General features: G+C 40.0%; 2 protein-coding genes across 10 annotated transcripts; one reads left to right on the plus strand and one right to left on the minus strand.

The window, feature by feature from the left end:
• Positions 1–5,125: 5,125 nt before the first annotated feature.
• LOC104140324 (prolyl-tRNA synthetase associated domain-containing protein 1) lies at positions 5,126–7,268 on the minus strand. The gene is made up of 2 exons (XM_068939944.1): positions 6,778–7,268; positions 5,126–5,839 (listed from the first exon to the last, which is right to left on the minus strand). Exons 1-2 carry the CDS (start codon positions 6,877–6,879, stop codon positions 5,402–5,404), a joined length of 540 nt encoding a protein of 179 aa, XP_068796045.1. The 5' UTR covers positions 6,880–7,268; the 3' UTR covers positions 5,126–5,401.
• Positions 7,269–10,911: 3,643 nt separating this feature from the next.
• Positions 10,912–26,340, plus strand: MTIF2 (mitochondrial translational initiation factor 2). 9 transcript variants are annotated; one of them, XM_068939940.1, is made up of 15 exons: positions 10,912–11,031; positions 11,683–11,811; positions 12,506–12,737; positions 13,218–13,369; positions 14,017–14,188; positions 14,654–14,814; positions 15,222–15,398; positions 17,490–17,629; positions 19,039–19,163; positions 20,099–20,303; positions 21,187–21,439; positions 23,863–24,003; positions 24,857–25,021; positions 25,231–25,371; positions 25,813–26,340. In XM_068939940.1, exons 4-15 carry the CDS (start codon positions 13,327–13,329, stop codon positions 25,980–25,982), a joined length of 1,893 nt encoding a protein of 630 aa, XP_068796041.1. In that variant the 5' UTR covers positions 10,912–11,031; positions 11,683–11,811; positions 12,506–12,737; positions 13,218–13,326; the 3' UTR covers positions 25,983–26,340. The 9 variants fall into 9 exon arrangements, with proteins under 9 accessions (XP_068796041.1, XP_068796037.1, XP_068796042.1 ...); XM_068939936.1 differs by having other exon boundaries at positions 13,264–13,369; XM_068939941.1 differs by having other exon boundaries at positions 11,683–11,799.
• The last annotated feature ends 147 nt before the right edge of the window (positions 26,341–26,487 follow it).

The following is a 26,487-nucleotide window of genomic DNA, read 5'->3' on the forward strand; positions in this document are numbered from 1 at the left end:
GCTGTCAGTGACTAATGGGAACAGAATCATCTTTCACTCGACAATGCAGTTCGATAGATGTAAAAGCATCCCAGCAAGTCACTTTGATTGAACTGAAATTTTGTCAAAAAGGGGAGAAAAAGGAAAGGTCGGTCAGCTTTAGAAAGGGAAATGTTTATATTCTTTTTCTTAAGGTGATTTCATCATCAGCACTTTTTTTTCCTGATAGAAAATGTTGCAAGTTCAAGAATCAAAACAGAATACTTTCTTTTGACGCTATAAATGTTTATTCAGCCTGAGATTTTCTTCCATGGCGAATGAAAACTACTTTTTAAGTGAAACAAGACAAATTTTGCAGCTCTCCACCATATAGAATTTCCATTCTTTGTATATTTCTAAAGACATTTCTGGTATTTTATTAAATCCATGGGTTTATTTTGATTGCCAGCTCATACAAGCATCCAGTTCTGCTCCCCTTATTCTCAGTGTCAGATTCTCACTGATTTCAGTGGAAGCATCATGAGCTTTGCAGGGTATCAGCACTCCGCTGAGCAATCCCGTGAGTGGTCAGAAGCCCGGAGCACTCCTGAACTCCAGCACTATTCAGCCATGACGTTTCTGTGAGCGGCCTGATATCAGTTGCATATGAATTAATTTCCCTGTGGTAACGGATATCATGACATCCCTGAGAGGGATTCAGGGCATTCCAGACTGTGCAGTGACAGCTACCGGATGTCACCAAAATGGCAGGTGAGATGCATGGCACTGGCTAGAGCAGGTGCGGTTTGTCAGGGCCTGTATATACTACTACAGGTAATCCAGGTGTTCCTGAATGCATTTAAAGCTCGGGGCATAGGTGAGTTTTTCCCACAGTACCAAATGAGCCAGACATAGGCCTGACATGCTCTAGGAGAAAAGTATTATAAGCAGTGAGAACTTGGTGTTAAGCCTGATTTCTGTGCCGTTCCTTTACTGCAATGTAAGCAGCTATGAAGACTGAAGGAAAAGCTGCCTTTACATAATTTAGTACACATACAAAGTCTCTAATGCCACTAGCCATTATTAAAAAGATAGCTGTTATGAAAGAGAATTGAAATGCCCTAAATATTAGGAAAACATCTCTGATTTTAAATTCTTCCACTTTCAGACTCGTTTCAGGGTCTGATTGTTACTGGATTCTCTTAGCTCTCCTTGAAAACATTGAGGATTGATACATTTCACACTATTAAACCCTAACTTACTAATAGTGTCGCTGTTTTTCAGATGAGCATGCATGTCCTGAATTAACAGATTTAAACTGGAGTGCCAAATGCTCTTTGTATTCACAGAATTTGTGCAGTTGTATATGCTTAGCTGTATCAGATGCTCAAAGATCCTGGGAACGTATGCGAGAATGGCACATTACTGTGGCTGTTGCATGGCGCTTGGTCTCATCTTCTGAGAGAGACGCTGTTGGGTACGCTTAAGCTTCTGTGCTCGCCACGTGTGTCTGTGTCGTTTTTTCTCAACATGGGTGTCTCCTGATTTTTCATTTTTTACCTCTTTTCTGTATTCATCAAGTTGTCCAAGGTTGCCTATCGCAGTTTCCTACCTTTGCTTTGTGCGTGTTGTTACGCCTTTTTTTAAAACATCTGTGCAGTCACTACCAGGGTTTAGTTACAAACGATATTGTTACTATTAAGCTGATAATGTGTATTAGAAGTGAAATCCTTTCATGAAAAATGTAAGTCAAGTTTTCCTCGTTTGAGGAAATAAGCATGGATTTGAGAGAGAGGCAATAAAATTCATCCTTAAACTTCCTACTAGGTCGGAGTTCAGCATAGGTCAGATTTGTGTGCAGTAGTCCTGACTACTGTATGCCTCTATAAGCAGGTTTCAAGCCACTTTATCCACATCAGTACAGAAGCCAGAGCTTTTTTTTTATTTGTATTCACTAAGTTAGCCAAAAACAACACAGGAACACATTTGCATTTAGGAGATCGAAATCTACTTCTCCCAACACTGTCTTGTGCAAAGCAGTTCCAGAACAGAGGAACAGTCAGGAGGGTTCTCCATGGTCTGATTTTTTTTTTTTTTTTGAACTATACAAAACTTACATAAAGCATTTCAACTTTTCAGTTTATGCCCTTAAAAAAAAAAAAAAAAAAGGGACAATTTATTTCATTTGGGAGACACTTCACCTTTTCTGAAACAAATTCCCAGGGGAATAACAGCTGCTGGGCAGCATACAGTAAAACTGCCCAACAGTTGCCAAATCTGTCACTGTAAGTTCAAGATAACAAAAGATGTGGTGATACCGTACAATATATAATTTGCATTTACTTTTCTGATAAAGCTTAGTGTGCTGGAGATTTGCTAACATTCCCAGCGTGTTTTTTTTCTTTTTTTTTTTTTTTTCAAGACATGATGCAGCCTCAACAAAGGAGCTCATGTGTGATTCTTAGAGTTAGATGATAATGTATATGTAAATAATACTTTGATATTAATAAAACTGCCTTAAAGGAATGTACCTAGGTGTGAAACAGAACTTTTAAAAGCTCTTATTTAAAACTGTAATTTCCTTTAAGTATTGATTGAGGAACTTTTTAATGATTGCCATTGTGTACATTTACTAATACGTTATTAAAATGCCAAACCAAATAATTTTTATTCTTATTCTACGTGTGTACGTTTATGCACACTTTTTCTGGAAAGTGATGTTACTGGAAGGATGTTGGTGTTAAGTAATGGCTTTGTGGTCAGTTGGTAATGTGTTCAGTATTTCTTCTGGAAGGCAACCTATAAAACTGTAGCAGAATTCTTCTGGACAGTGTGTAGTTTGTTTTGTGCTGTTTATTTGTGAAGACCAGTAGCTTTGAACTCTACATTATTATAGTATTACTTTAAAAAGACATAAGGAAATGCAGGAGGAAATCATTACACGTTTCCCCAATGCAGTACTTGAAGCTTTGATTTTGCTTGGCCATTATTTTTGCTGAGACAAGCCTCAGAATTACTTTCCAGGGAAGAAGATAGTTAAATTTTAGATTGTATAGACTTTTAAGATTTGTGAAGCATAGTAAACTGCACTGTTATGCACGTCTTTCACATTTAAAGCTTTCTGGATTTAAAAAGCAAAGTTGACAAATTTACTCTAATTTTTTTTTTTTTTTTTTTTGGAAGTGATAAAGGATTTGGGGTACCTCAAAGAAGAAATCTTAAAGGGAAGGGAGTGTGTGTGTCAGGCAGTGGGTAAGAAGACCTTTAACTTTTACAGACGCTTGACCATGTATCTTAACATCTTACTATTTTAGTAACAAGTTTGTTAATCCAGAGTTCTTTAGGCAATTCATTAATTAACCTGCTTCGCAAATATCAGATGTTCCTCTCAGTTTTCTATTTAACAACAAAATATAAAATCACAGGTACCTGGACAGTTTTCTAGTGACTTCCTATAGGTTTCTATTTGTTGAACACTTTCTGGGTCACATTCTTTGCATTTGATAAAACTGCCATTGTAGATGGGGTTGTTTTGTATCTTTCTAGACAGGAGAATTTGAACTGCTGTATTATGGAACATTTTGTAGATCAATTCACATCTCTGAACACAGGTGCCAAAATATTCTGAAATGAAGGGGAACGCGTTAAGGTTGTTTGTCAAGTAACTTGCGTTGCCCTAGAAGATGCTTTCTCTTCAACTAGTTAATGGTAGTTGTTCGTTCTATAGAATTTAAGATCTCATTTTCTTAGTAGAAAAGAACATAACTGTTGATGTTCTTAGCTCATAGAACAGCCTTGGCAATATATAATGAAACAGTCCAATTGGTTTGATTTTGCCTTGTCTTTATTTGAAATGTTTCATTTTATCACTTTTACTACTAGGTCCTTCAGTATGATGTAGTAGCAAATAGTAATCCAAGATTGCAAGTCTTTTTATGTCTTCTTTTATTCCATTTTCTGTATTACATTTGTTTTCTGTCTCAACCTGTGTTCATACTACTGTTTGCCTTTTAGGCATATTTCTTACATGAGTAGACATTTTCATTAGGCTCTTTTCGGCAGCCTTTTTTCCTGTCATCTTCAAATTTTGTCCCTCACTTTCACAGCTCCCTTATCCTTGGGTTTTATATGGGTACTCATTGGCACAGTATATTTACTGGACTTTGTGGAGTTTCTGCTGCTTCTCTGTCTTTGATACAAAGAAAATCTATTTGAAAGGAGTTTTATTCGTTCGGGAAGGAGAGGAGAAGGAATTTATTGGGAGGAGAAGGAATTTAATAGATGAGGAATTTAATGCTGAGAATGTGTTGGTCTTGTTCTTGCGATAGTAGATGCTTTTCTGTACTAAATAGATATCATCTATTTAATGCCAAATCAGCCTCCCCACAGCCTCTTAAAACACATGGATGTTTCTGTGTGCAGTCCCCCTCTCCTGTGCAGAAGGGAATGTCTCAGGTACATCTGCTGTTGTACCTTTCTTCCCATTTCTGTAGGTGCTTCCTGTATGCTGGCTAAGGCTACAGTGCAGCAGAGAACATGCATGTCCTCCACTGGTGCGTGAATCAGTAGAAATTGTATACAGAAGTTAATACAGTCCCTGCTTGTATTAACTTTCTTCCCAGTTGTCACCAGCAAATCACCAGCAAGTCACCAGCAAATCCTATACCCAGCCAGGAGCCTGCAATACTATTACTCCTTAAGAGTTCTGCCAGAAGAGAGACTGGTACCAGTGATTCACACCTCTGTATAATCTGCTTTTAGATTCCTTCCTCACGTTTTGCTGTTTTTGGAGAGGCTCTAAAAATGGATGAGGCACACTGTCTTAATGGGACAATTTGTGGCTGTGTCACCTGAAATTACTGGAAGAATATTCGTAAAGTTTTCCCAAGGGCAGGATACTGACTGTGAAAATGAAAATGCAGCTACAAGTGTAGACAATCAAGTATGTGTTTGGTAGCGTAACTAAGCTCCCCCCCTTCCCCCCCCCAGCCCCCAGAGAAATTAATAAAAGGAAAGCAAGGTAGTAGGGGATAGATGGGTACAGGTACACAGTCTAGACATTTTTGTTCTAGGTGTTATTGCTGAGTATTTTAGAATTTTAAGTTAATTCAGTATTTCTTAATGATGTTATCTTACGTTTCAGTATTTCGAGCCCAGTATCACATACTGAAAGGTCCAGTTTTATTGGTTTTATTATTAAACACTATAACGTTATTTAAATAAAACCTTTGTCTGCGCACTGGTTACTTAGTGGTAGAATGCAAACATATCTTTTCTCATAAAGAATATTCTGTTAAACTTTTAATAACCTGAAGACACTATTTTTTTCACCAGATTATAGAATACAAACATGCTTATTTTTTCAAATTGTATTTGTAATGAAACTTCGCTAGTTTTGCTCTATAAAATCTATGCCTAATAATAATAATAATGGGAAATTTATCTACTTTATATTTTCATCAAAATGTATGATTATTGGATCATGTCCTGTTGATTTCACAAACTTCAGAAAGTCTTCAGGGCTTAATCCCATGGTCGCAGAATTTGTCATTGGATGAAAATACACCTTTTCATGGCCACCTTCCAGAAAGCCAGCATCCAGTACAAACTTCACGTCTCCTTGGTCACAGAAGAGGGCTAGCGGCGTGGCACATCCTTGACCCACTTTTAGTTTTTCCAACATGGCATTTTCGTCAGCAAATCTTAGATTTCCACTCCCAACCCCCAATTTTTTAGCAAGATCATTTAAATCAATCTGCCTGTTGTGTAGAACAGTCACCAGCCAGAACCCTTTCTTCTTTTTGTCTTTAAGAAAAAGGTTTTTACTGTGACCTCCTTTCATGTGTTGGACATGAGGCATCATTTCTTCAACAGTGAATACCTGGAAAATACAATTAGTATAGTGTGAGACTCTATATCCCATTAGATTTTTCGTTGCTTATTGACAGGTATCTTTTGTTAAGTATTTAGAAAATACTGAATGTTATACTCAGCCTAAAAACTGTACCCTTTTATGAAGAATTTTAAAAGAACGCAAATAAAATGTGACGTACTGGTCCTGCAGACTTTCTCAGTCATTTCTCTCTGTATACAGCAAGCGTATCACACTTACAAAGGGGAAAAGGCAGCTCTGACAGCACTGTTTTGTGCAGATTCACCATGCGTGGATCATTATGATACGGTATATGTATTTTGAATTGGGAGTGAGAGGAAGAAATTTGGAAAGGGTTGTGCATCTGTTGCATTTTCTAGACTCAGGTTTTGCAATGAAGTGCACCAGTCCAGTGTTGGCTGGCGGACTTAGATGCTGAGAAATTTGCTATAAAGTAGTGCATCAGCACACTGTAGCTCTTGAAACAACAGGGGAATTCTCAAAACAGTTACAAATCTTATCTGCTAGACTCAGGATTCACAGGTACACTTTAAGAGAAATACAAATTTTGACAATTTTGAGACTGATTCTTAGTTATGTTTAAAAAAACGCATATGCCTAAATCTGTCCTGTACTCTTTTTTTTGTCCTGCCATAAGTAGAATTTTACTTCTGCATCGAAAAAAAAATCGGAAGGATGTAAGGAAAAAGCATTGGTAAAACTACTCTTGGAAGGTTTAAATGGCAAAAGTACCTGGAAAGGATTTTAAAGCAGAGTAACTTCTTAGTGCACGCAGACGTGCAAGTTCCAAACATGCTTTTGAGAGTGACAAGCTTCAGGGGCGGGTTTCTTCCTCTGCCTCCTGGCCCTGGCCCTGGCCACGCAGGCACTGCTGAGCTGGCTCTGGCTGCCCCCCACCCACAGCCCTGTCCCGCGCCCCAGCCTACCTGGGGGTGCTCTGCTGTGACGGTGGCGATGCCCAAGGCCCGCAGGTACTTCTCCAGCGCCTCCCGCAACTCTGCAGCCTGCAGCAGCCCCGGCGCAGCCATGGCAGCCCGCTGCTCCCGCCACGCCGCCTCCCGCCCACCCGCCACGCCACCCGCACGTCACCAAGCGTGAGCTTTGGCGTTACGGAAAGGACGCTAAGGTGCAACCTTTTCTGACCGTTTGCACGATACAGCGTTCTTCCTCTGCCTTTCGTACGAGAAACTAGAGCGTGTCTCTGCTGCAGAAGAGCCTCTGTTAAGTAGCAGAGGCTGACGCGACTCTAAGGAGAGCTGCCGCGGAGCCGGCAGGTCCCCCAGGGCCAGGGCAGCAGCCTGGGAACCAGCTGGGCCACAGCGGCCTCAGCTGCTGAGGGAGATCCCCAGCTCTGCCGGTGTAAACGAAACGCCTTGAGTTTTGTGTCTCCCGTGCTGGAGAGACTCGTGCAGAGTCCACGTGACTTACCTTTCTTTGTGCGCTCCCATTTCAGAGTGATTTGCCAGCTTGGATTAAGAATTCAGAAACTACTCCGGAAGCCGATACGCTCTGATGAAGGGCTGCGTTTGCCAGCGAATAAGGCCTGTGAACAGTTTGGAATGTATTTGCATTAATTTTTGATAAGGAAAAAAACCCCTAAGCTTCAGACTTAAATGTAATAACTGAATGCATTCATGCAATAATCCTGTAATTGTTCTAAACTTTTTTTTTTCTTTTTAAGTTAGATCTAAAGTTTGTGAACACAGCGCGCACTTCAAATAATTAGCAGTCTCAGTCATCTGGTCAAACTTAAAGCAAGGTCAACTGAGATGAGGTTGCTGAGGTCCATGCCATAAAATCATAAAATAAGATTTTGAATAGTATCTAAGACGTTGTTCTGTTCCGTGCTCTGCAGGTAGATGAACAGAAGTAATTTGCAGGGACAATTAGCAATGGTATAAACCTATCTGCTAGCTATGAGTATGACAAGAACAGTTACATCTGTTCAAGAGTGTGCTCAGAAATGCAAGCTGCTTTAATCATACCAGGGAAGTGGATGTTATAAGCAAATTTCGACTCAAAGAATTTGAGGTATCTTACATGATTTAAATGTTAGGCCACATCAGAGAAGCCATGACGTTGTCTACAAGGTAAAGACAAGACAGTGTTAAGGTATAAGGGTCTGCCGTAGGTCAGAATTTGAGGAAAAATTAGAGACCAGATCTTGTTGTCTCCTTAAGAGACAGAAAAATGTGTCTGAGGCGTAGGGAAGGAGTTGGAAATCAATCCTTGCTATGCAACAAACAGCTTCAGAGCCTTGCTCCGCTTCAGAGCATTGACAGCCCTCCTCCATACCACTGCCAAATACGATGCCCCATCCAGCACTACCAGCATGTGCCTCTCCTGCCTTACACCCCCATGAGCTAGCTGCCTTCTTCCTTCAGCCTCGTATAGCTGGAGAACAAATTTCTCTTTAGCACTCCTCCGTACAGGCTCCCAGTGCCACCTCTGAAAGCTACATCATTCAATAATATTTCATGTTTTTAAAAAAAACAACCAACTTGTCTCCTTCCTTGTCAAATACTGAGATTAAAATAATATATTACCTTGATTACCCATACAGTGTTTTTTCACATCTGTGGTGTATTCAGTTTTCCCATACTATAGGCCAAAAAAAAAAAAAAGTTGTAATGCAGCAGAAAGATGTGTATCTGAGAATCAGATTGCTATGTTCCTGCTACAAGTTGCAGACTACGTCCCAGCTAACACGATGTAGGATGTGCTGCCTCCCACACAACACATGTAGACCCGGGATAGAGGAGAGTGTTATACACCTGTGGCCTGCTGGGATCCCTTCCTTCTTGCCTTCTTTTGAGACTAACAGCGGAAACAATTTATAGTGCTTCGACTGCCTTGTTGAGTCAAAGCGGCATCTAGCTACATCCACCCTTTCCTTTGGTTTGCCCTCTATGTTCTTGAATTTTCCAACAGCCATCACAGCAACCTCTCCTTTGACTTTCTAAGAGAGGTGAGTATGTATTTGCTGATGTCTTGAAGTTTCACGGTTTGAGTATTTCAGTAATAGCCGATAAAGCTTGATGAAACTCAGAGGAAGGATGTATTTTTATTGATTAAATATAAATTTTGCATACAGTAATGAAAACAACACTTGTTTGCCACAATGGTTCATAGAAACACCTGTGTGCCTACCGTAATTTCGCATGCTAGTATGTTGCCTATGAACAGTTTCACTGAAAATGTTGCTTCTAAATAGTGAAAAGTTAAGAAAAGTTCAAAGCTAGAAAAATCATAATATATAAACCATTTAGCTGATGGTACTTACTGAAAATGAGAACTACATAGTCAATTTTTTTTTAAAGGGCAACCAATAATAGTTAAGAGTTGCAACTAATGGACAAAGCAAAGAATTAACAGCCACATAGTTCAGCGGAAAATATTTCTACATCCCAAACCATCATCCTGACCTATGAGATCAGAAATTATTTGTTTCCAATTTACTCGTCCAAAAAACAGGCAACCTATAATAAAACTTTAAATTAAAACAGTATGAATCGGCGGTTAAAAGACGTGGATAAAATAGGATCCCACGTTAAGAGCTTTATAGCAGGAACATTTCCAGACATTACCAAAAGGAAGCTTAAGTCAAAAAGCAGATTTATAGTATACTCTGGTGACTGTTTTGCATTGTAAATTTATCTTTCAAATAAAACGTTCCTCGGGTCAGCCAATCCAAAACTCACGGCATGAGTTCCACTGCCTAAAGGGTCTCCGCAACCTTTGCCTCTGGGCTGACAGTTAAGTGATGCACCATGATTTCACCTGATTTTTCTTCCCCTGTAGGAACACGGACTGCGTATCACTTTTGGGTCTTTCCTAGAGCCTTTCATATTTAAGTAGTGTTTTTACTATGGTGTAGTTCTGAGATTACTTTTTCCCCTTTGACATCCCAAGGTCTTAGCAGATACAAGCTACAGCCAGCTCAGTTTTGAGAGCCTTTATGCACAGCTGTGACAACGCACACCTTGCGCGGCAGATCAGCCTTATCTGAATTTCCTTTCAGGAGAGATTTTAATTCAGAGACACAACTGGAGAACTACTCAATCCATCCTTAAAAAAAAGGGGGCAGCAGGGGAGACCACCTTAGTGCTATAGTGGTGCCACAATGTACATTCACAAACAACAGAAAGCAGGCTTAAGTTTAAGTGGTTATTAGTTTTATTTTCTCCCATTTTCTTAGTTTGCTTATACAGGTAGGAATATATATATATTTTACTTTTTATTTTATTTTTTTGGTAACAGTTGTGAAAACCTCCTTAAGCCTTCTAGACTAAACCTCCGTACTACAGGCAGAGTGTGTAAAACACAGTTTGAACCTACAGAGAGGATAGTATGGTATTACTCGTAACACAATTTGTAATAGCCTGATATATAGATCACTATACGAACAGTACTGTCCCATAAGCACCCTAAGATTAAAGGACGTCTTATGATGTAACCTGGGATTATCTCTGGGTTTTACAAATGGTATTAAAAAGAAACATTAAGGATTTTTCCAAAACTACATACAAACCTTCCTCTTAGAACTTGTTCTAGTCTATTAAACTGATGTTATTTCAGAGATGCCAAATTAGAACTTCTATTAAAAAAAAAAAAATCAGTTGAGCCGTTTTAAAAGCTTTAGATTGGGGGTGGGCTTTGGTGGCTTGCAAAGCAAAGCAAGCATTTTCCTGGTATGCAGGAGAACCCCAAATTTAAGCACATAAAATTACGAGGACAGCAAGGCCACCCCGAAATGAAGCAGCCTGAATTCTCACGCAAAGACCCTGACGCTTGTACAGAACCTCATGCCAAAAAAGCCCTTGGCAAGCGTTAAGCAATTTATTTTCGTCAAGGCCCTGCCCGGTGATCAGTCTCTTTCCGCAGGCCGCTGCCGCCGCCCCACAGCGGCGCCCAGCGCCCTCCGCATCGCCCCGCCCCCACAGCTCGCCCGCGACCGTTAGACGCGCGCCCCCATTCTCCCCCCTACCCCCGCCGCCACTGCGCCTGCGCAGCGCCGCGCTGCCGCGCTCCGGCAGCCACCGCCTTCCTCCGGCTCGCATGCGCCTGCGCGCCCCAGCCGCCCACCGCCCGCATGCGCCGCGGTGCTGCCGCGAGATCCGGTGGCCGCGGGGGGGGTGGAGGGGGGAGCGCTTCCGGCCGGGGCGGGCCGGGCTCGTCAGGTGGAAGGAACGGGAAGCGAAGGGCGGGGGGGGGGGGAGGGGAGCGGCGGGGGCGGCCGTTGGTGGCGCGCGGCGGCCGTTGGGCTTCGCAGTGCCGCCCCCCCGTGCCCGGCGCGTCGGGCTCAGGGCGGGCGCGGAGGACGAGCCACCGCTCGGGCCTGTCGGGAGCCTCCCGGGCAGGGGGGCGCCCGAGGCGCCGCCCCCAGCTGCGCGGGCGGTGCCGGAGCCTCGGCGCGGATATCCGCTGCCCGCGGAAAGGGGGCGGGCTCTGCGATGGGGTGGGGGGCGCGGCCGAAGGAGGGGCCCGCGGGTGACAGATCTCGGGTGGTGCGCTGCCCCGTGGGCTGCCAGCTGGAGGGGAGCGTGGCTCGCGTCGCCGCGCTGCAGTCCCGTCAACGGGCAGGGTGAGGCTGCTTCTCAGGCAGCGGTGTTTAGAGCCAGGAGCGGTTTCTTAGCAGCTAGTAACCTGGAGTGCATTTCCCCTCTGCGAACTTGTCCGGTCTTGCCTTAACCTTTTAAGTCAGCTTTTAGTGTAAACAGCGTCTTGTGGCAGGGTTGCCGAGCTTCACGTTTTCTGCCCCTTTCAAGTTCTCCAGGGAGAGAAAAATGAATTGTTGATTGGTTACTTTGCCTTCTGCTCACTTCTCGTAGGTTTCTTGATACAGCAGAGTTTTTAAGGGAACACCGGCTGTTCTGAGGATATCGTTTCAGACATTCGGAGCTCCTTGGAAGATGGTATAAAAGCACCTCTGAGAGACGGCAAAGGAGGTATTGAGAAAGGTATCACTGAGTCAGGAAAACGGAAGGATGACAAACTGGAGAAGTATATGGGAACTGTGAAATAAGCAGCTTTGAACAAGAAGAGATGTTTGTATAGGATATCGTACAGATTAGTCAGAAGAGTGACTAAAGCCAAAACTGAGGAAGTTTTAAGATGTAAGATGATGTGAGAGAAGCATCTTGTAAAGGTTATCTTCTAAGCTGCGTCTTAGTTGGAAGGACATCTCCATTCATTTAACAAAACGGATTTTACTACAGTGCTACAATCTTTTAGTGGTGTTATATGCTCAGATAAACAGGGTTTTTCAGATTTGCTTTACTGGCTTAGAGAGGAAGGTTACCTCAGTGTAGCATAAAAAATGCGAATGTCAAAGTGTTGCAGAATTTGAAGTGGGGATTTCAGTAGTTCGTATTAAAGAAGATCAGCAAAAATAGATGAATGACTTGTAAGCGGTGGCAAAATTGATAGACCTATGTGCTTGAATTGAGCTAGTGAAAGTGAGGGAGGATCACTCCCTTAAGGAAACTGAGAAAGTGGGACAGTTACTAAATGTTTCAACTTTTACAGTATTAAAAAAATGCCTATTTTGAAACCTTACAGTATTTGCACATCTTGTTCTTATTGGTATTATCATCAGAAATAGTATCTTTCAGCTTTGAGGCTGTATTTCAACATATCCTTTTATGTTTTCAGTGAAGAAATGAGTCGGGGGTTGATACTGAAGTTGGAAAATCTGGTCCAGTTACACTGTGCTTGCAGGCAGCTGCATACTCTGTCCTACAGAAAAGTTTACAGAGCACAATGGAAGCCTGTACAGTCGTCTGCCTATCCCATGTGGTCCGTTCATCTGTATCCACAGTTCTGGCAAGCAGACAAATTAATCAGTGTTGCCTCACCACGTTACAGACATCTAGCTACAAAGGAGGTAGTTAATGGATTCCAGTAATCTCTGGTTTTTCTGTGAAATTTCAAAGGACAAGAAATCATTTTGAACATTTTCATTACAAAAATGGGAGCTTTGTTTGTAGTAAACTTCATGTGACTAGGATTCATTTGTTGATGAATATAGAGAAGCCTTTACAAGTTTATAAGACAAAATGTACTTACTTATATAGGAGTCCACTGTGACTTCTTCTCAAACGTTCACTTTTAAGTATTTGTACCAGCAGCATCCTGACTCTTGCAGAGGCAGGAGAAAATGATTGTGAACAAAAATGAAAATGATTCTGTTGAATTTTCCTTACTGTGAAAAATGAAGGCAAAAATGACATACTTTTTAAGTGTTCAGTGTAATGTTTTAAGTCTGTCATTTATTGTAATCGTTTGTAATGTAGACAGAAAGATGTGTTTACAACATATGATTTAAGGTCGTTGTTTCTTTAATGTTGTTTTTATTATTTCTTAGTTTATGCCAGCTATGTGTTCCTATATACATGTCTAATTCCATGTAGGAGAAGAAAAAGAACAGAAAGAAATTGCCATTGACAAAAGGTGAGGTGGAGATAAGGCAGAAGATGACTGTTGAAGAACTTGCAAGAGCTATGGGTAAAGACATAGGTGAGACCCTGCTGTGTTATTTGAGTTACGTTCTAACTATTATAGTTCAGTCAGTCACGATTGATTCATGAATGATTCATGAGTGGTAGAGGCAAAGATGTTCTAAGATAGTATTAGTGATTACTGGTCCCTTTCTTAGCAAGGTAGACTGTACCTATACCAAAATGCCTGTCGTGTCTTGCTATATATTTCTGAGACAGAGTTGTCGTGGTGCTCAAGTCAGTCTCTAGCAGTTCTTGACTATTGGAGTATGTCATGTGTTTCTGCTCCCAAAGAAAGTGGGATATGAAGAGGTTTATCAAACTTCTTTCCTTTCTGAATGATTCTTAGCTATTTGGTTTAGATGAGTTTCAGTAGTTTTCTTCTTAGGGATTAATGGGAAGTAAGCTACGCAAATCTGATTGAAAACTAGTATTGTAGCATCTAATGAAGCAGTCATTTTCAGTAAACCTTTTTGAATCACGCTGTTGTGAGTATGTAGCGTAACAGGAACCTTTAGATAAATATTGCTAAAGCAAAAATGCTTTCTGAGTGGAATTTATTGGCAAGATATCAATGAAGAAAGCCTGAGTGGTATTAAAGGGTATTTGTTGCACGTATTTTTTTGATAGATAAAGAATTGTTAATTGTAGTAATCTTTTCTTCAGATCATATTTTTGAAGCCCTGCTATACACAGATATTGACTTTGGTTCACTAGAACCGGATTCCATCTTAGATGAAGATTATATCAAGTTAATTGTTAAAAAATCGGGAATGAAGTATAAATCAGCAAAACTGAAAGAAGAAAAAGAAAAAGAAAATACAGATGCTGTAAAAAGGTAAAATGAGAACTGTGCTTTTTGGCCTTTTTTAACATATTTGTTTCTGCAGGTGTTTTTCATATACTGTGCTTTCTTTCTCGAATAGTGTGTTAACGGTACCTGATATGATCGTGATCGGATAATATTTAAAAGGTGAAGTTTACCGTTTTGATTTCTTTGCCCGTAAAACTGATGCTCAGATTTGATTTAGTTTAGGTGGTTTTGTGTAGTGTTTTTTTTTTTTTTTTTGAAGGAAAGCTGATTCTTTGATTTCCTGAATTGTTGTACTAATTGATGCAGATGTCTGAGCGCTAAAAGGGCATACTGCTTGATGTAGCTAGGATTTGAGATTACATTTTGTACGCGGGGAAGCGAGGCTGACCTGCTCATCGCTAAATTCTGGGAAATGGCTGTTCACGGACATGAATGTGACTTAGTGACCATTTTCAGTATTTACCAAACACAGTTTTGTTTTAATTGTAGGCCTCCTGCAGACCCTGCAGTATTAACCCCACGACCCGCGGTTGTTACTGTACTGGGCCATGTTGATCATGGGAAAACAACTTTACTTGACAGTCTACGGAAAACTCAGGTGGCAGCAATGGAGGCAGGAGGCATTACACAACACATTGGTGCTTTTCTTGGTAAGACTTGAGTGCGTGTGTGTCAAACGAGTTTGCTGCCCATCATGTGTGATGGGCTGACTTGCTGACACTTTGGGGGCGGGAATGTGTTGACCTATACCGTTAATATGTAAGCACTGAAAGAAGAAATCATAAGCATGCTGTATGGATGCTGTTTAAGTGTATTGTGTGTACAACAGAAACAATATTTAGATTACGTTGGATTATGAAAGGTCCCAGGTGTTTTTTTGATTCCCAAGAAGTAAAAACACCCTTGATCTCCACGTCAACAGTTATCTGTCTGCCTAAACTATTGTCTTTATTTTTAAAAGAAGTTCTTAAAGGCGTGGTGGTTGACTTGTGATAGATCAAAGCGAATTATGTGAAATACTGATTTTAAAATGTACCGTGTACGTGTCTGTTCACAGTGCATTTGCCTACTGGGGAAAAGATCACTTTTCTTGATACTCCTGGACATGCAGCTTTTTCAGCTATGCGAGCAAGAGGTACCAGTGTTACTGATATTGTCATACTGGTTGTAGCAGCAGAAGATGGAGTAATGGAACAAACTGTAGAATCCATCCAGCATGCTCAAAATGCAGGAGGTACAGTGTTTGTCATGTTAATATTTAATTTTTAAGTGAGTGGCAAGCCCCGTACATAAAGCTAATATACAAGATGTGTGTTAGCGTCAATTCACTTAATGAATACTTTGCAAACAAATGTTTGTTCGTCGCTCAAACAGACTCCTCGAATTAGAATCCATAGAATTTGGGAAGTAACTGTCGTAGTTCTGTCTCCTTCTCCCCTGGGAAGGTGTCAAAAATACACTGAACGTCACAGTAATACAGAAAGTTTTTGAAATGTTTATATATTTGAAAACTTACTGACTTTACCAGAAAGGCAAATGTGTGTAATTCTTTAAAGGGAATTTTACAAATGTACTCGGTGCTTTGCAGTTTGTATGTGCAGTTGTCAGGAGCGTTGCATTGCCCTTTCATGACTTCAGTTGAAGTCCTCAGTGGCAGAACGTAGGGTCATGCTGTAAAGAGCACAGTTCTCTAGAATCCTAAGGATGCTAACCTCATTCATCCGATGGCAAAGTGAAAATTAATTTGATTGAGTGGCTTTATAATAAGCTCTCTCTGTTTTCAGAGCTGTTGTCTGCATGACATACTGCATTCTAAGATTGTTTCTAAGTTGCTGTGAAGTTATCAGTGTAAAAACTTTAGTTTTATTTACACGGGACTGTGGTTGGTGATACTCAATAGTGCCTGTATTATTTTTCTGTATTGTTTCTTGATTTCCGTGTATTTTAATAATGTTACTGTGGCATTGTTGTATAGAAATAACAGATCCATTATATTGGGATGATACTATAGATAGTGTTGCAAATTATCACAAAAGGAAAATTGACTTCTTTCCCCATAAACGAGAAAATTACCTATTCATATGAATGTAATCGGTGAGAGTAAACCCTATATATACAGAACGATAACATTCTTCTCACTTCCCTTCAAAATCATGGAGAATAATCTTCAGTGATATCCGGAGTTGAAAGAATCCGTAGACCAGGTCTGCCTCAATGGATAGCAGAGAAAATCTTGCTAGTAAATACAGGCTACTTCCAAGAGAAATTTTGTAAGATGCTTCAGAAAAAACAATGTGGAATCATATAGTACCAGAAACATACTGTAAAATTAGTGTCTTTCTTTCACTTTTTTCTGGTTGTATCTGTGTATTAACAGACCCTTTTTCAAAGGAAAAACTTCTCTAAGGACCTTTAAGAAGTTTTGTAATAAGCTCTTTTTCTTCGAATTTGCTACAGTTCACCAGTTTGCTGTAGTCTTCATTTTGCATGTATCCAGTTAGTTTAATTACTTTATGATCTAAGGTTTGATTGCTTGAACTTTAAAAAGGAAGAAAAATCTGAAGTAATTTTGGCAGAAGTATGGAACAACTGTTTTAATTCCCAGTTAAACTGGGAGCGATGAGAAGTTAGAGCTGCTCTCTGGGCTTTTTCACTTGTTGTTAGTCTTAGGTATGATCAGTTTTCTTGGCTGTGTGTAAGTGCTGTAGTTACTGAGAACTGCCACTACAGCCAGCTTGGCTATGTGGATCATTTTAGAGTGCTGTGAAGAATTTTTTTGGTCAAATTTGACAGCTTTCTGTGTGATTGTCTCAAATACAAATAGGTGTCTAAGATGGTGCTGAATGCCAGTGTTTAGGCAACTGAATTACACTATCACATGTGTATTGTGATCTTCCAGTCTGATCTGCTGCATAACGTTAGAAGGTAGTGGTAGTACGTGGCCTCTTTTTGTGCGAGGATAGCTCATCCAGCCTACTTCTGGCAGCCTGGTTTTCAAGGGCTTCATAAGGTTGCTCAGGGAATAGGCACCAAGTAAGCTTATTCAATCTCTGTGATCATAAGCTGCTGTAACCTTTTATTGCGACTGTTCTAGCAGCAAGAATCTTTGAGCAAGTCTGAGGCCTGTATCATGCAGCATTCCCCGGCCTTGAACTTCTTGCTTCCTAGATGGGAATGAATAGAAGTTGCTTTCCTGTCTCCGCTTGCACGGTGTGTGTAGGTTGGGCAAACGCTGCCCTGGGACTGTAGTAAGTTGTTTGTGGTGGTGGTGGTGGTGGTGTTGTTTTAAACGTTGGCAACGTGTTCATATGTTCTTTCTTTGTAGTTCCTCTTATCCTTGCTATTAACAAATGTGACAAACCTGAAGCTGATCCTGAAAGAGTGAAGAAGGAATTGCTGGCTCACGATGTGATTTGTGAAGAGTTTGGAGGTGATGTTCAAGCTGTAAATATTTCTGCGCTCAAGGTAGAGGTTTGGTGGAACAAACGGTCATCATGTTCATAGATATCTAGTCTGTGCATTCTTACTTGGCAGTTGGAAAATGAATGCCTAGCTTTCTGGTATTTAACTGGATCTGTTATTACCTAAGTGCTGCTGGCTGTCACCAGAATCCTTGGAACATACTGCTGTCATGTTTTGAGGCTCAGACCTTCAGTGAGCAGTCGTATCTCATTTTTCTTCTGGAAATGTAGTGGATATTTTTCAGGTTAATCCCAATTGTTTTTTCCTCATATGTTTGCTTTCTGCCTAGAGTTAGTCCAGAATCAAGGTTGGTGACAATGCTATGCATGAGGATAAAAATTCAGACAGGAGTATAAATACCTTCCTAACATAATCGGAGAGATAGTTTTCTTGTAGGCTTGCAGACAACTGATAGCTAAAAACTAAACCAAAATCTGAACTTTAGCCCTTGCCTTTAGTTTTGTGGTGGCCAAAGCAGCCTTTTTCCACAGTGATGCAGCAATGTTTCAGGCTTATTGCTATGTTCCTAGATGCGCCTCAAGCATATTCTAACATTTCAGACAAATTCAAGACCTTCCGAAGTTTTGGCCTTATGTTTCTTTAAAATAAGCGTATAGCTTCTGTGTTCATGTCTGTACCAAGCTTATTGTTCCCTAGTTCCTACAGAGCTGGGTCTTCCGACTGACAGCTAATTTATCTGTCTGTTCTCTTTCATTCTGAAAACAAAACACCATTAGAACAAAGACGGAAAAAGAAAACAGATCAACATGAACGCCTCAATGTAATTTTGTCTCTTTGCTGTCCTGGAGTCTCAAATTGGTTCTAGATAACAGGTTTCAGTTCGGCTGTTTTTTGTTTTAAGAGTTGCTTTGCATCCCTAGTATGCCTGTGGCAGAATACTGAAAAGTCTCTTCCTGCATCTTTTCTCTATTTAAAGAGAGAATATGTAAAAGTTCTGAAGGCTGCAAGCAGCAGCCTTGTTGCGAGAATTAGGTTTCCAACTCTGATTTTTGAAATGAGGTAAAAAGGTACGTGGTACCTCCCAAACCAGCCTTCTGCGTTTTTTCAGTTAGCGTTAGTGATTCCATTAAATTAAAAATTTTCCAAAAATATATTTCATTCATGTACATATTTAAACTTCACTTTTTCCCTTACTAATCCTGATACTATGGACGGAGAAGGAGGGGAGCTGTGCTTCCTTATGTTTCTTTCTCGTATCTCGGACTGACAACACAGCAGTCTTAACAGTTTGTTATTTTAGTGCCGTACTGCCTTAAAGGCAAGGGGACCTGTGCTCTTGAGCTGTATTGCATAATTAGAAGCTCCGAGTTAAATGAGGGACGTTTGCACTAAGATTACAACTTCTGATCTTATTTTAATGAGGCACTTCATTTTTTTATGGTTTTGTACAGGGTGAAAATCTGATGGTTTTAGCAGAGGCAACTGTTGCTTTAGCCGAGATGTTAGAACTGAAGGCAGATGCCACAGGTCTCGTAGAGGGGACTGTGATTGAGTCTCGCAAAGACAAAGGAAAAGGGTAAGTAATCTGCCTCCTTTACAACTTTGATGAAGCAATCTAACAGTGCAGAGATATTGAGGTATTAACCAGCTGAACGCTATTTAGGTTTAACATTGTACTTCTTTTTAAAAAAAAAAAAAAAAAAGTTAGACAAAACTTTTAACAGTTCCTTTGCAATGCTTATAACTAAAATATTGAAATGTTTTACAGCATGAGAGCCAGAAAACAAAGTTACAAACTGATAGAGCATATTTCCTCATAGCACAGAAATGAAATATTGTCTGCATAGGAAACATTTAAAATGCAGATGTATTTTTAAATGTCATTATAAGGAGGGATAATCAAGTGAATAATCATAAAATGATAGATATGTTACAAACAACTTATCAAAAAGTATATCACATTTTACTCTCTGAAATATTTTATCTTTTTTTGCAGGTTCTCTATAACCAAGATTTGTTCTGCCCTCTTAAAGATAAACTGAATACTGGAGATATAAATATATATATATACACACACATATATATACACACATACCTATAGGTAGACACACACATACATACATACATACATACATACCTTTAAAACAATTTATTTATTTTAGCCTGCAGAAATATGAGCCAAAGTGAGTCATGTACTTTCTAGCCCAGGGAAAAAAGACTGGGGTTTCACTTAGCATGTGAAATCAGTCTGTATTTGAAAAGTGGCATATGCCAAATTCTTTATTAATCTGCAAAAATGAAAAGAGTACAATACACTTTTGGGCTTCTTGCATGTCACTTCTAACGTTCTCTTAGCCTGCTAATAAATTGTGTCATAAGAATATTCTGCCTGTAATCACAAGTACACTCTCTTTTTTGTCTTTGCTTACCTACTTTAACTGTGAAAACGGGGGGGAAAGAGTCGCTTTTTGTACGTTAATCTTTCCCTTCTCTTTTTCTGCTCTTCACTAGTCCGGTTACCACAGCCATCATCCAAAGAGGAACTCTGAGAAAAGGCTGCATTCTAGTTGCAGGGAAGACCTGGGCAAAAGTGCGTTTCATGTTTGATGAAAATGGCAGAGCTGTAGATGCAGCCTCTCCAGGCATCCCAGTGGAAATCATGGGCTGGAAGGAAGTCCCTTCAGCAGGAGATGAAATCCTTGAAGTAGAATCTGAGGTACAATAAGAACTGTTTAACAGAAGATTCATACTGCAGTAAAGTGGTGAGGCAGGAGCTGAGAAAAAAATAAGGGATCGTTTTCATTCTGAAAAAAGAAGGCAATCTGACAAAAGTATTAAATGCGGCCTGAGCTAAGTGTTCTGTGTGAGGAACAAAGATTTCCACGTTGTCTCCTTCTTTCTCCCCCACTGCCCACCACCTCTCGCCTGCCAGACCCTCATGTCCTCTCTTCCTCTCCATGCATCCAAGTTAGCCTACTTTACAAATTACATGAAGAAAGTAGACCGCTGCTTGAATAGAAGGTTAGTCACCTTTGGTGACTAATTCCTTGTGCTTCTCGTGGTCACCCTACCTTCCTCCCGTGCCTTGTTTGCAATGAGTGCAGTCCTAACGCTTCTTTTTGGGTAATCTGGGGTATGTTCTAACACGCTCCCTTTCCAAAGGCACAGAAGACTGTTTTTTTTTGTTTTACGTGAGCTCACTATGGCCTTACCTGGAAAACAATTCAGTACTTAATGGTACCAGTGTTTTTAAATCTGGAATGAGAGAGAATTAGGTCTGGACAAAAGAACGTGCGTGTCCTTTAGCTTGAAACTGGTATTTGGAGAGCTGGACAAATACCATTTGAAAGAATGAACAGTAATTTATTCTGTTCCATGATGCAGAGATATCTTAAAAATAAGACTTGAATCATGTTGCTGCAGCACAGGGAAGAAGCTATTATGCTAGTTTTCTGCCATCCTTGTGGCAAAATCTATCGTTAAATGCGAAAGAAAATTAGTAAATCTGTAGAGAAGATACGAAAGGATGAAACTCCATTAATGTGGGGTTTTCCAGTGCTGTATTTTTAAAGGTAACATTTCTGTCTCTTTCTGCCCAGCAAAGGGCGCATGAAGTTGTGGCTTGGAGAAACTATGTTGAACAACAGGAGAAGATGAAACGGGATTTGGAATTTATTGAAGCAAAGCAAAAGGAACACAGGATGGAGTATGAGAAGAAGCAACAGAAGCTAGCCCATCTGACCTGGAGACAGAAGAAGGCAGTGCTGTACAAAGCTAACAAACATATCATGTTTTCGAAGCCAAAAGAGAGGACAGAGAGTGACAAAAATGTGTTATCAGTAATTGTTAAAGGTACCATCATATTCTGTTCCATTGTTTCCATGCTTTTCTGATCTGAAGTGTAGTTCTAAACCATTAACAAAATTTCTCTTACCAGAAGTGGGGTGGGTTAAAACCCCACTTAAACATAATAATATAATAATAATAATAATAATAAACAGGATATTGAATCTTTCTCGGTAAGAGCAGGAGGCATCAGAAAACATCCAACAGTCAGAAGGAGCCTGCTTACAGCAGGGGCACAGTCACAGGAAGATTTCTGGGCCTAACCCCCTTGTCCGGGAGCTCCTCAGTAAGAGCCCGGTGAATGCCAGCACGATATGCTACAACAATGTGCGTGAAGGACAAAGGGGATGGACAGACTCGGAGCATGGGTGCAGTAGGTTTGGCCAGAACTTGGGCAAAGTGGAAGAGATGCAGCGTGAATGGGAGCAGCCAAGAGACTGGGGAGCCAGAGAAGGAGGACGTGCGTTTTGGGTAGTAGATGCTCTGTAGTTCAAGTTTCAAACAATATTTGGAATTTTGAATTGGTTTTCTTGATTTGATGTAGTTGCTATTGCAGCTAAACCTTATCAAGCGTAGTTTAAAATCTTAAGACAATTGATGGTCTTAAAGTTCTGCTGCCTGCACAGATTCCCGTTTTGCCATGTGTACTAAGACCACACTTTCTTGAACAGCAGAACGTGCGTTGTACCTGCACTGTGGTCACTCAATCCCTGAAGCGGAGCATGTGTAATCAGGGACCAGCTTTGCTTTATTTTTCATGGCTGCAGGCTGGAACTTTGCAGAGTACAATTTAAAGCAAATTGGTTGAGTATCTTTTGTAGCTTAGAGCATTGTTTGTTATCTTAGTTAAGCATTCTATCTGGCCTAACAGAAAGAAGAAAGAAATAATGCAGGGTGGTTGTTGTTGTTGTTGTTGTTGTTTTTTTCCTTCCCTTGTGTACAACTTCATGTGTCTCCTTCCTCAGTCTGAGACAAAATCTTTAAATGGCCGATTCCAAGTTTCTGGGGCTTTGTATTTGACCTACCTGTGGTAGTGCTGATGGATGTAGTTTTGAGTGGTTCTTGCAGTCTTTAAAGTAGAATTCCTCTTGCCTGTCCTCAACCAACTAACTGCTTGTTAGTCCTCAGCAGAGGCAGTGTTATCAAAGGTGAAAGAATGGTTCCTTGCTCAACAGTCAGTCTTCAAGTTGTTGTCTTCTGGGTACCACAGCCTTTGTTCTCTATCCCAGCTCACCTGCGTCCTCTTCCTTGGAAGCTATCATTGATGGAGAGTTGTAGATCTTCAGTTTCTCCTTATACTTTGCTGCAGAGATCAAGAGGGGCAGGAAGTACAGTGCCAAAGATAACCATTGCTGCTAGGTGTGCTGAAAATAGATCTATGTGGTCAACACTTCCTGAAGATGACATAATAAGACACGTGATGATTCTGTTCCTATGTCAAACAGCAGTCTAAATTTCATTGAGGAACAGCTTTCTGGTAAAAAAAAAAAAGATATCTTTCATATAGAATGGAAGATAATCTAAGCAAACTTGCTGGCCATAGTAAAGCTCCTTGGAAAAGTTAAAATGAATATAGGGTAGGTTTAATTGGCAGGCTACCTGTTAGAACTTTAGTTTCATGTCTCCTTTTTTGTGGCTTTGATTCTATCTTACAACATAGAGTTATCGTGTCATTTTTCATTTTACTTCAGCATTACTTGCTTTGATTTATACAGAGTTAGTAATAGCACTGTTCTTATGTTCAGGTGATATAGGAGCATCGGGGCTGTAGAAACAGGTGTTGAGATTCTGCTCTAGCTCGTGCTTTATCAGCCCGCTGAAGTGATCCTGTGAAACTTAAGTGCACAAGTATCTTCTGCACATAAAAGGAATCCCAGTAGATTCAGTGGCTTACATGTGTAAGGTTACTTCTGTGCATAAATACTTAGAAAGTCAAGGCTTAAGTTTCAGTCATAAGGAGGTGGGCATGCCGGCATGTAGCTTGCTAGGATGTCCTCATTTATGTGTTTTTATACATATGTGATTATGTGTATGTGCATAGCTATATAAACACAAGCAGCAGTGTTGCATAAACAAAATGGAGTACAGAACAACTGCATATTAGATAAAATGGGGCAGGAAGAACTTAGTTTCGCCTCACGTTCTGTACTATAGATGTAGTGAAGAGTAGCAGCTGAAAATTGTGCAAACTTGACCTGAAAACGACAGCAGATATGGAGCCTCTGCTCCTCTTGTATTTGTTCACTTTTCAGAATGAACACCCTTTTATAGTTCTGATTTTCTTTTTTAACCTACTGTTGAAAATAGTGCAAGAATGTTAGATATAAAAAGATTCTGATTATATTGTACAGCCTGGAGTTATCTTTTTTTATTCTGTTTCAGTAACTTGAGTTATACAAAGCCAATAGTAGTACTGCTTATATATGCAGGTGATGTAGATGGATCTGTTGAAGCCATTCTGAACATTCTGGACAGCTATGATGCTGACGATGAATGTAAACTGGATATCATTCATTTTGGAATGGGAGACATCAGTGAAACTGATGTAAGTCTTGCTGAAGCATTTAATGGTGAGTGCATATTTAAATATCAATTTACAATTAGTATAAAATCTTCTGCTCTCTAATGAAATGGTAGATATTCATTCTGGTTTTGTTTTCTCTGTCATAATTCTAATTATCTTTAATGTAAACTTGCATGAAGGTTAAAAACGTGTTCTTTAACATTGAAGACCAGCGCAGGTAGGAAAGGCTAGAAATGTAATGAAAAGGAAAGTTTGACTTGTTCGCTTGTTTAATAATGACAGTTAATGTTTGAAAACTCTGACTCCTCACTCTGGTTGCTTTATTCTGTTTGAGCAGAGCAAAGAAGCCAGAAAAGTAGTATACCAGTATAAGAGAATTTCCTTTTGCTCAGGAAGGTCATTGGAAAGGTTGTATTGGTTTAATACCCATTCCTAACCCTGTGCTCATCACCTGCAGTAAAGGGTATAGGGTTGTTAATTCGTTGTCATTGGACCTGGCCTCATCTATAAGTGGTAAGAATAAATTGGAGTTCGCTTCAGACTTATTCTAGACAATCAAACTGTTCTTCCAGCCCAAAGGAGTCGTTTTCCTTTGTTCTGATGAGCTGTGTGTATGCATTAATTTCCACTGTGATGCTTTTTTTTTTTTTTTTTTTTGAAGCCTAATCGTTTTGATGCGAGGTTAGTAAAGGATGTGCTGAATGCAACAAGTGAGGGAGACAAACGCTCCCCCCTTTAAAAGGGAAGCGTATGTAAAATGGTGTTTCTTGTATTGGTGATTGCTACTTTCAGGCTGTGCTGCCAGTTTAACATTACAGAATAGAGGCAGCAGAACTTCACCTATGCAAAAAAGCAATGATCTCTCGTAGCCATCAGCAGCTGATTGCTTTATTTTGCAGGTGTTGTATATGGATTCAGTGTGAAAGCCAATGAAACTATTAAAAAGCTGGCTGCTAAGAAGGGAATAAAAATTAAGCTTCACAATATTATCTACCAACTTATTGAAGATGTGAAACATGAGCTAAATAGCAGACTACCCCCATCTGTGGTGGAAAATACAATAGGTGAGTTTTCCGAGTGGTAAATACATTTTTGCTTCACAGTACGGCCCAAGTTTATTCGCCGATTAAATGTTCCTATTATTTTGAATACTTAATATTCTTCTGTATTTGCTTTTCTATTTTCTTATAAAGCTTGATAAGTGAAAGAGTATGGCTTGGTTCTAAGGAACAGTAGCTTGTACTTCATGCCCTTTTTTTTTTTTTATTTTTAGGGGAAGCTTCTGTTCTTGACACCTTCTGTGTAACAGTAGGAAAAAATAAAATTCCAGTAGCTGGGTGCAGAGTACAGAAGGGGCAGCTAGACAAAAAGATGAAATTTAAGTTAATCCGTCAGGGAGATGTTATTTGGAAAGGTAAGTGTAACTGCTACAAAAAGCAATGTGTGTTCACATTTGGTATTAGATATGGGTAGTTCCCTGGGAAGCTGGTGCAAAATGTATGTATGTATCTGAGCACTGTGCAATCCCATATACTAATTTAGGATGGATTTGCCCCAACTAGAGAAAAAGCTGCAAATTCACTGTACCCTCGTTATCCAGACCTTTTTCTGACCACCAACTTAGATAGGAAAGCAGTAACAACACAGAGTTTACCTACTGAAAGGGACAGATATCTGACTCCCAGAGTTTTCATCAACTGCAAGTGGTCACTGTCCCTAGTTTTTCTTGCTTTCATTTTGTGGCTACATGCTGAAACCATAACTGTGTAAGAGGGGAAAATCAAAACACCCACGTGCTATGATTTGAGTGGGGTCTTCCCCCCCCCCTTTTTTTTTGACATGTTGTTGTCTATAGGATCCTTATCATCATTGAAGCATCATAAAGCTGATGTCCAGATAATAAAAACTGGTATGGATTGTGGCATAAGTTTGGACAAGGATATAGAATTCAGTGTTGGAGATGAAATCATCTGTTATGAAGAAAAAGAAGTTCAACAGACAACTTCCTGGGATCCTGGATTTTAAAATACATTTAAATACACCAAACTAAAGGACATGCATTGTTCCTCACTGGAACAAAGGCTTAAACTCTTTGCTTCAAGTGAATTTATAAAGCGGCTCCTATGAATCTCTAGACCTGATATTTATATAGCATTGTTCTAATCTTAAATCTTTTCAAGCAACCAGCTTACCTCCTTGGAATATAGAATAAACTAGAAGAATTAATTACAAGCACTTCAGAGGAGTAAAACTGCCAAGCTGTAAATATCTTTCTGGTGCCCGTCTATTGGAAATCATATGAATGCAATGGTTCCAGTATAGCTGAGCTGCTCCCTTATAATATTGCTATACCATTACCTTCAGTAAAGAAGCAACCAGCTTTTTCAGTGTGATGTCTGCATTTTGTTGGGAGGACTCCTCACGTGGCTGGAATTATGTCTACAAGTAGTTAAATGCTCAAGCATAACTTCTTGATCTCCTTTGTTTCCTAATTAGAACTATACATGAGGGGAGTAGAGAGAACTTAGAG

This window comes from Struthio camelus, chromosome 3 (genome assembly GCF_040807025.1).
Source record: "Struthio camelus isolate bStrCam1 chromosome 3, bStrCam1.hap1, whole genome shotgun sequence".
In the NCBI taxonomy this organism is placed as follows: domain Eukaryota; kingdom Metazoa; phylum Chordata; class Aves; order Struthioniformes; family Struthionidae; genus Struthio; species Struthio camelus.

Excerpts from the sequence above, each read along its gene's own strand:
- LOC104140324 (XM_068939944.1), bottom strand. The coding sequence starts at position 6,879 with ATGGCTGCGCCGGGGCTGCTGCAGGCTGCAGAGTTGCGGGAGGCGCTG. Across the intron at positions 5,840-6,777 it reads TCACAGCAGAGCACCCCCAG|GTATTCACTGTTGAAGAAAT; the intron begins GTAGGCTGGGGC and ends TGTATTTTCCAG.
- MTIF2 (XM_068939936.1), top strand. The coding sequence starts at position 12,513 with ATGAGTCGGGGGTTGATACTGAAGTTGGAAAATCTGGTCCAGTTACAC. Across the intron at positions 13,370-14,016 it reads AGCTATGGGTAAAGACATAG|ATCATATTTTTGAAGCCCTG; the intron begins GTGAGACCCTGC and ends TCTTTTCTTCAG. Across the intron at positions 19,164-20,098 it reads CGCAAAGACAAAGGAAAAGG|TCCGGTTACCACAGCCATCA; the intron begins GTAAGTAATCTG and ends GCTCTTCACTAG.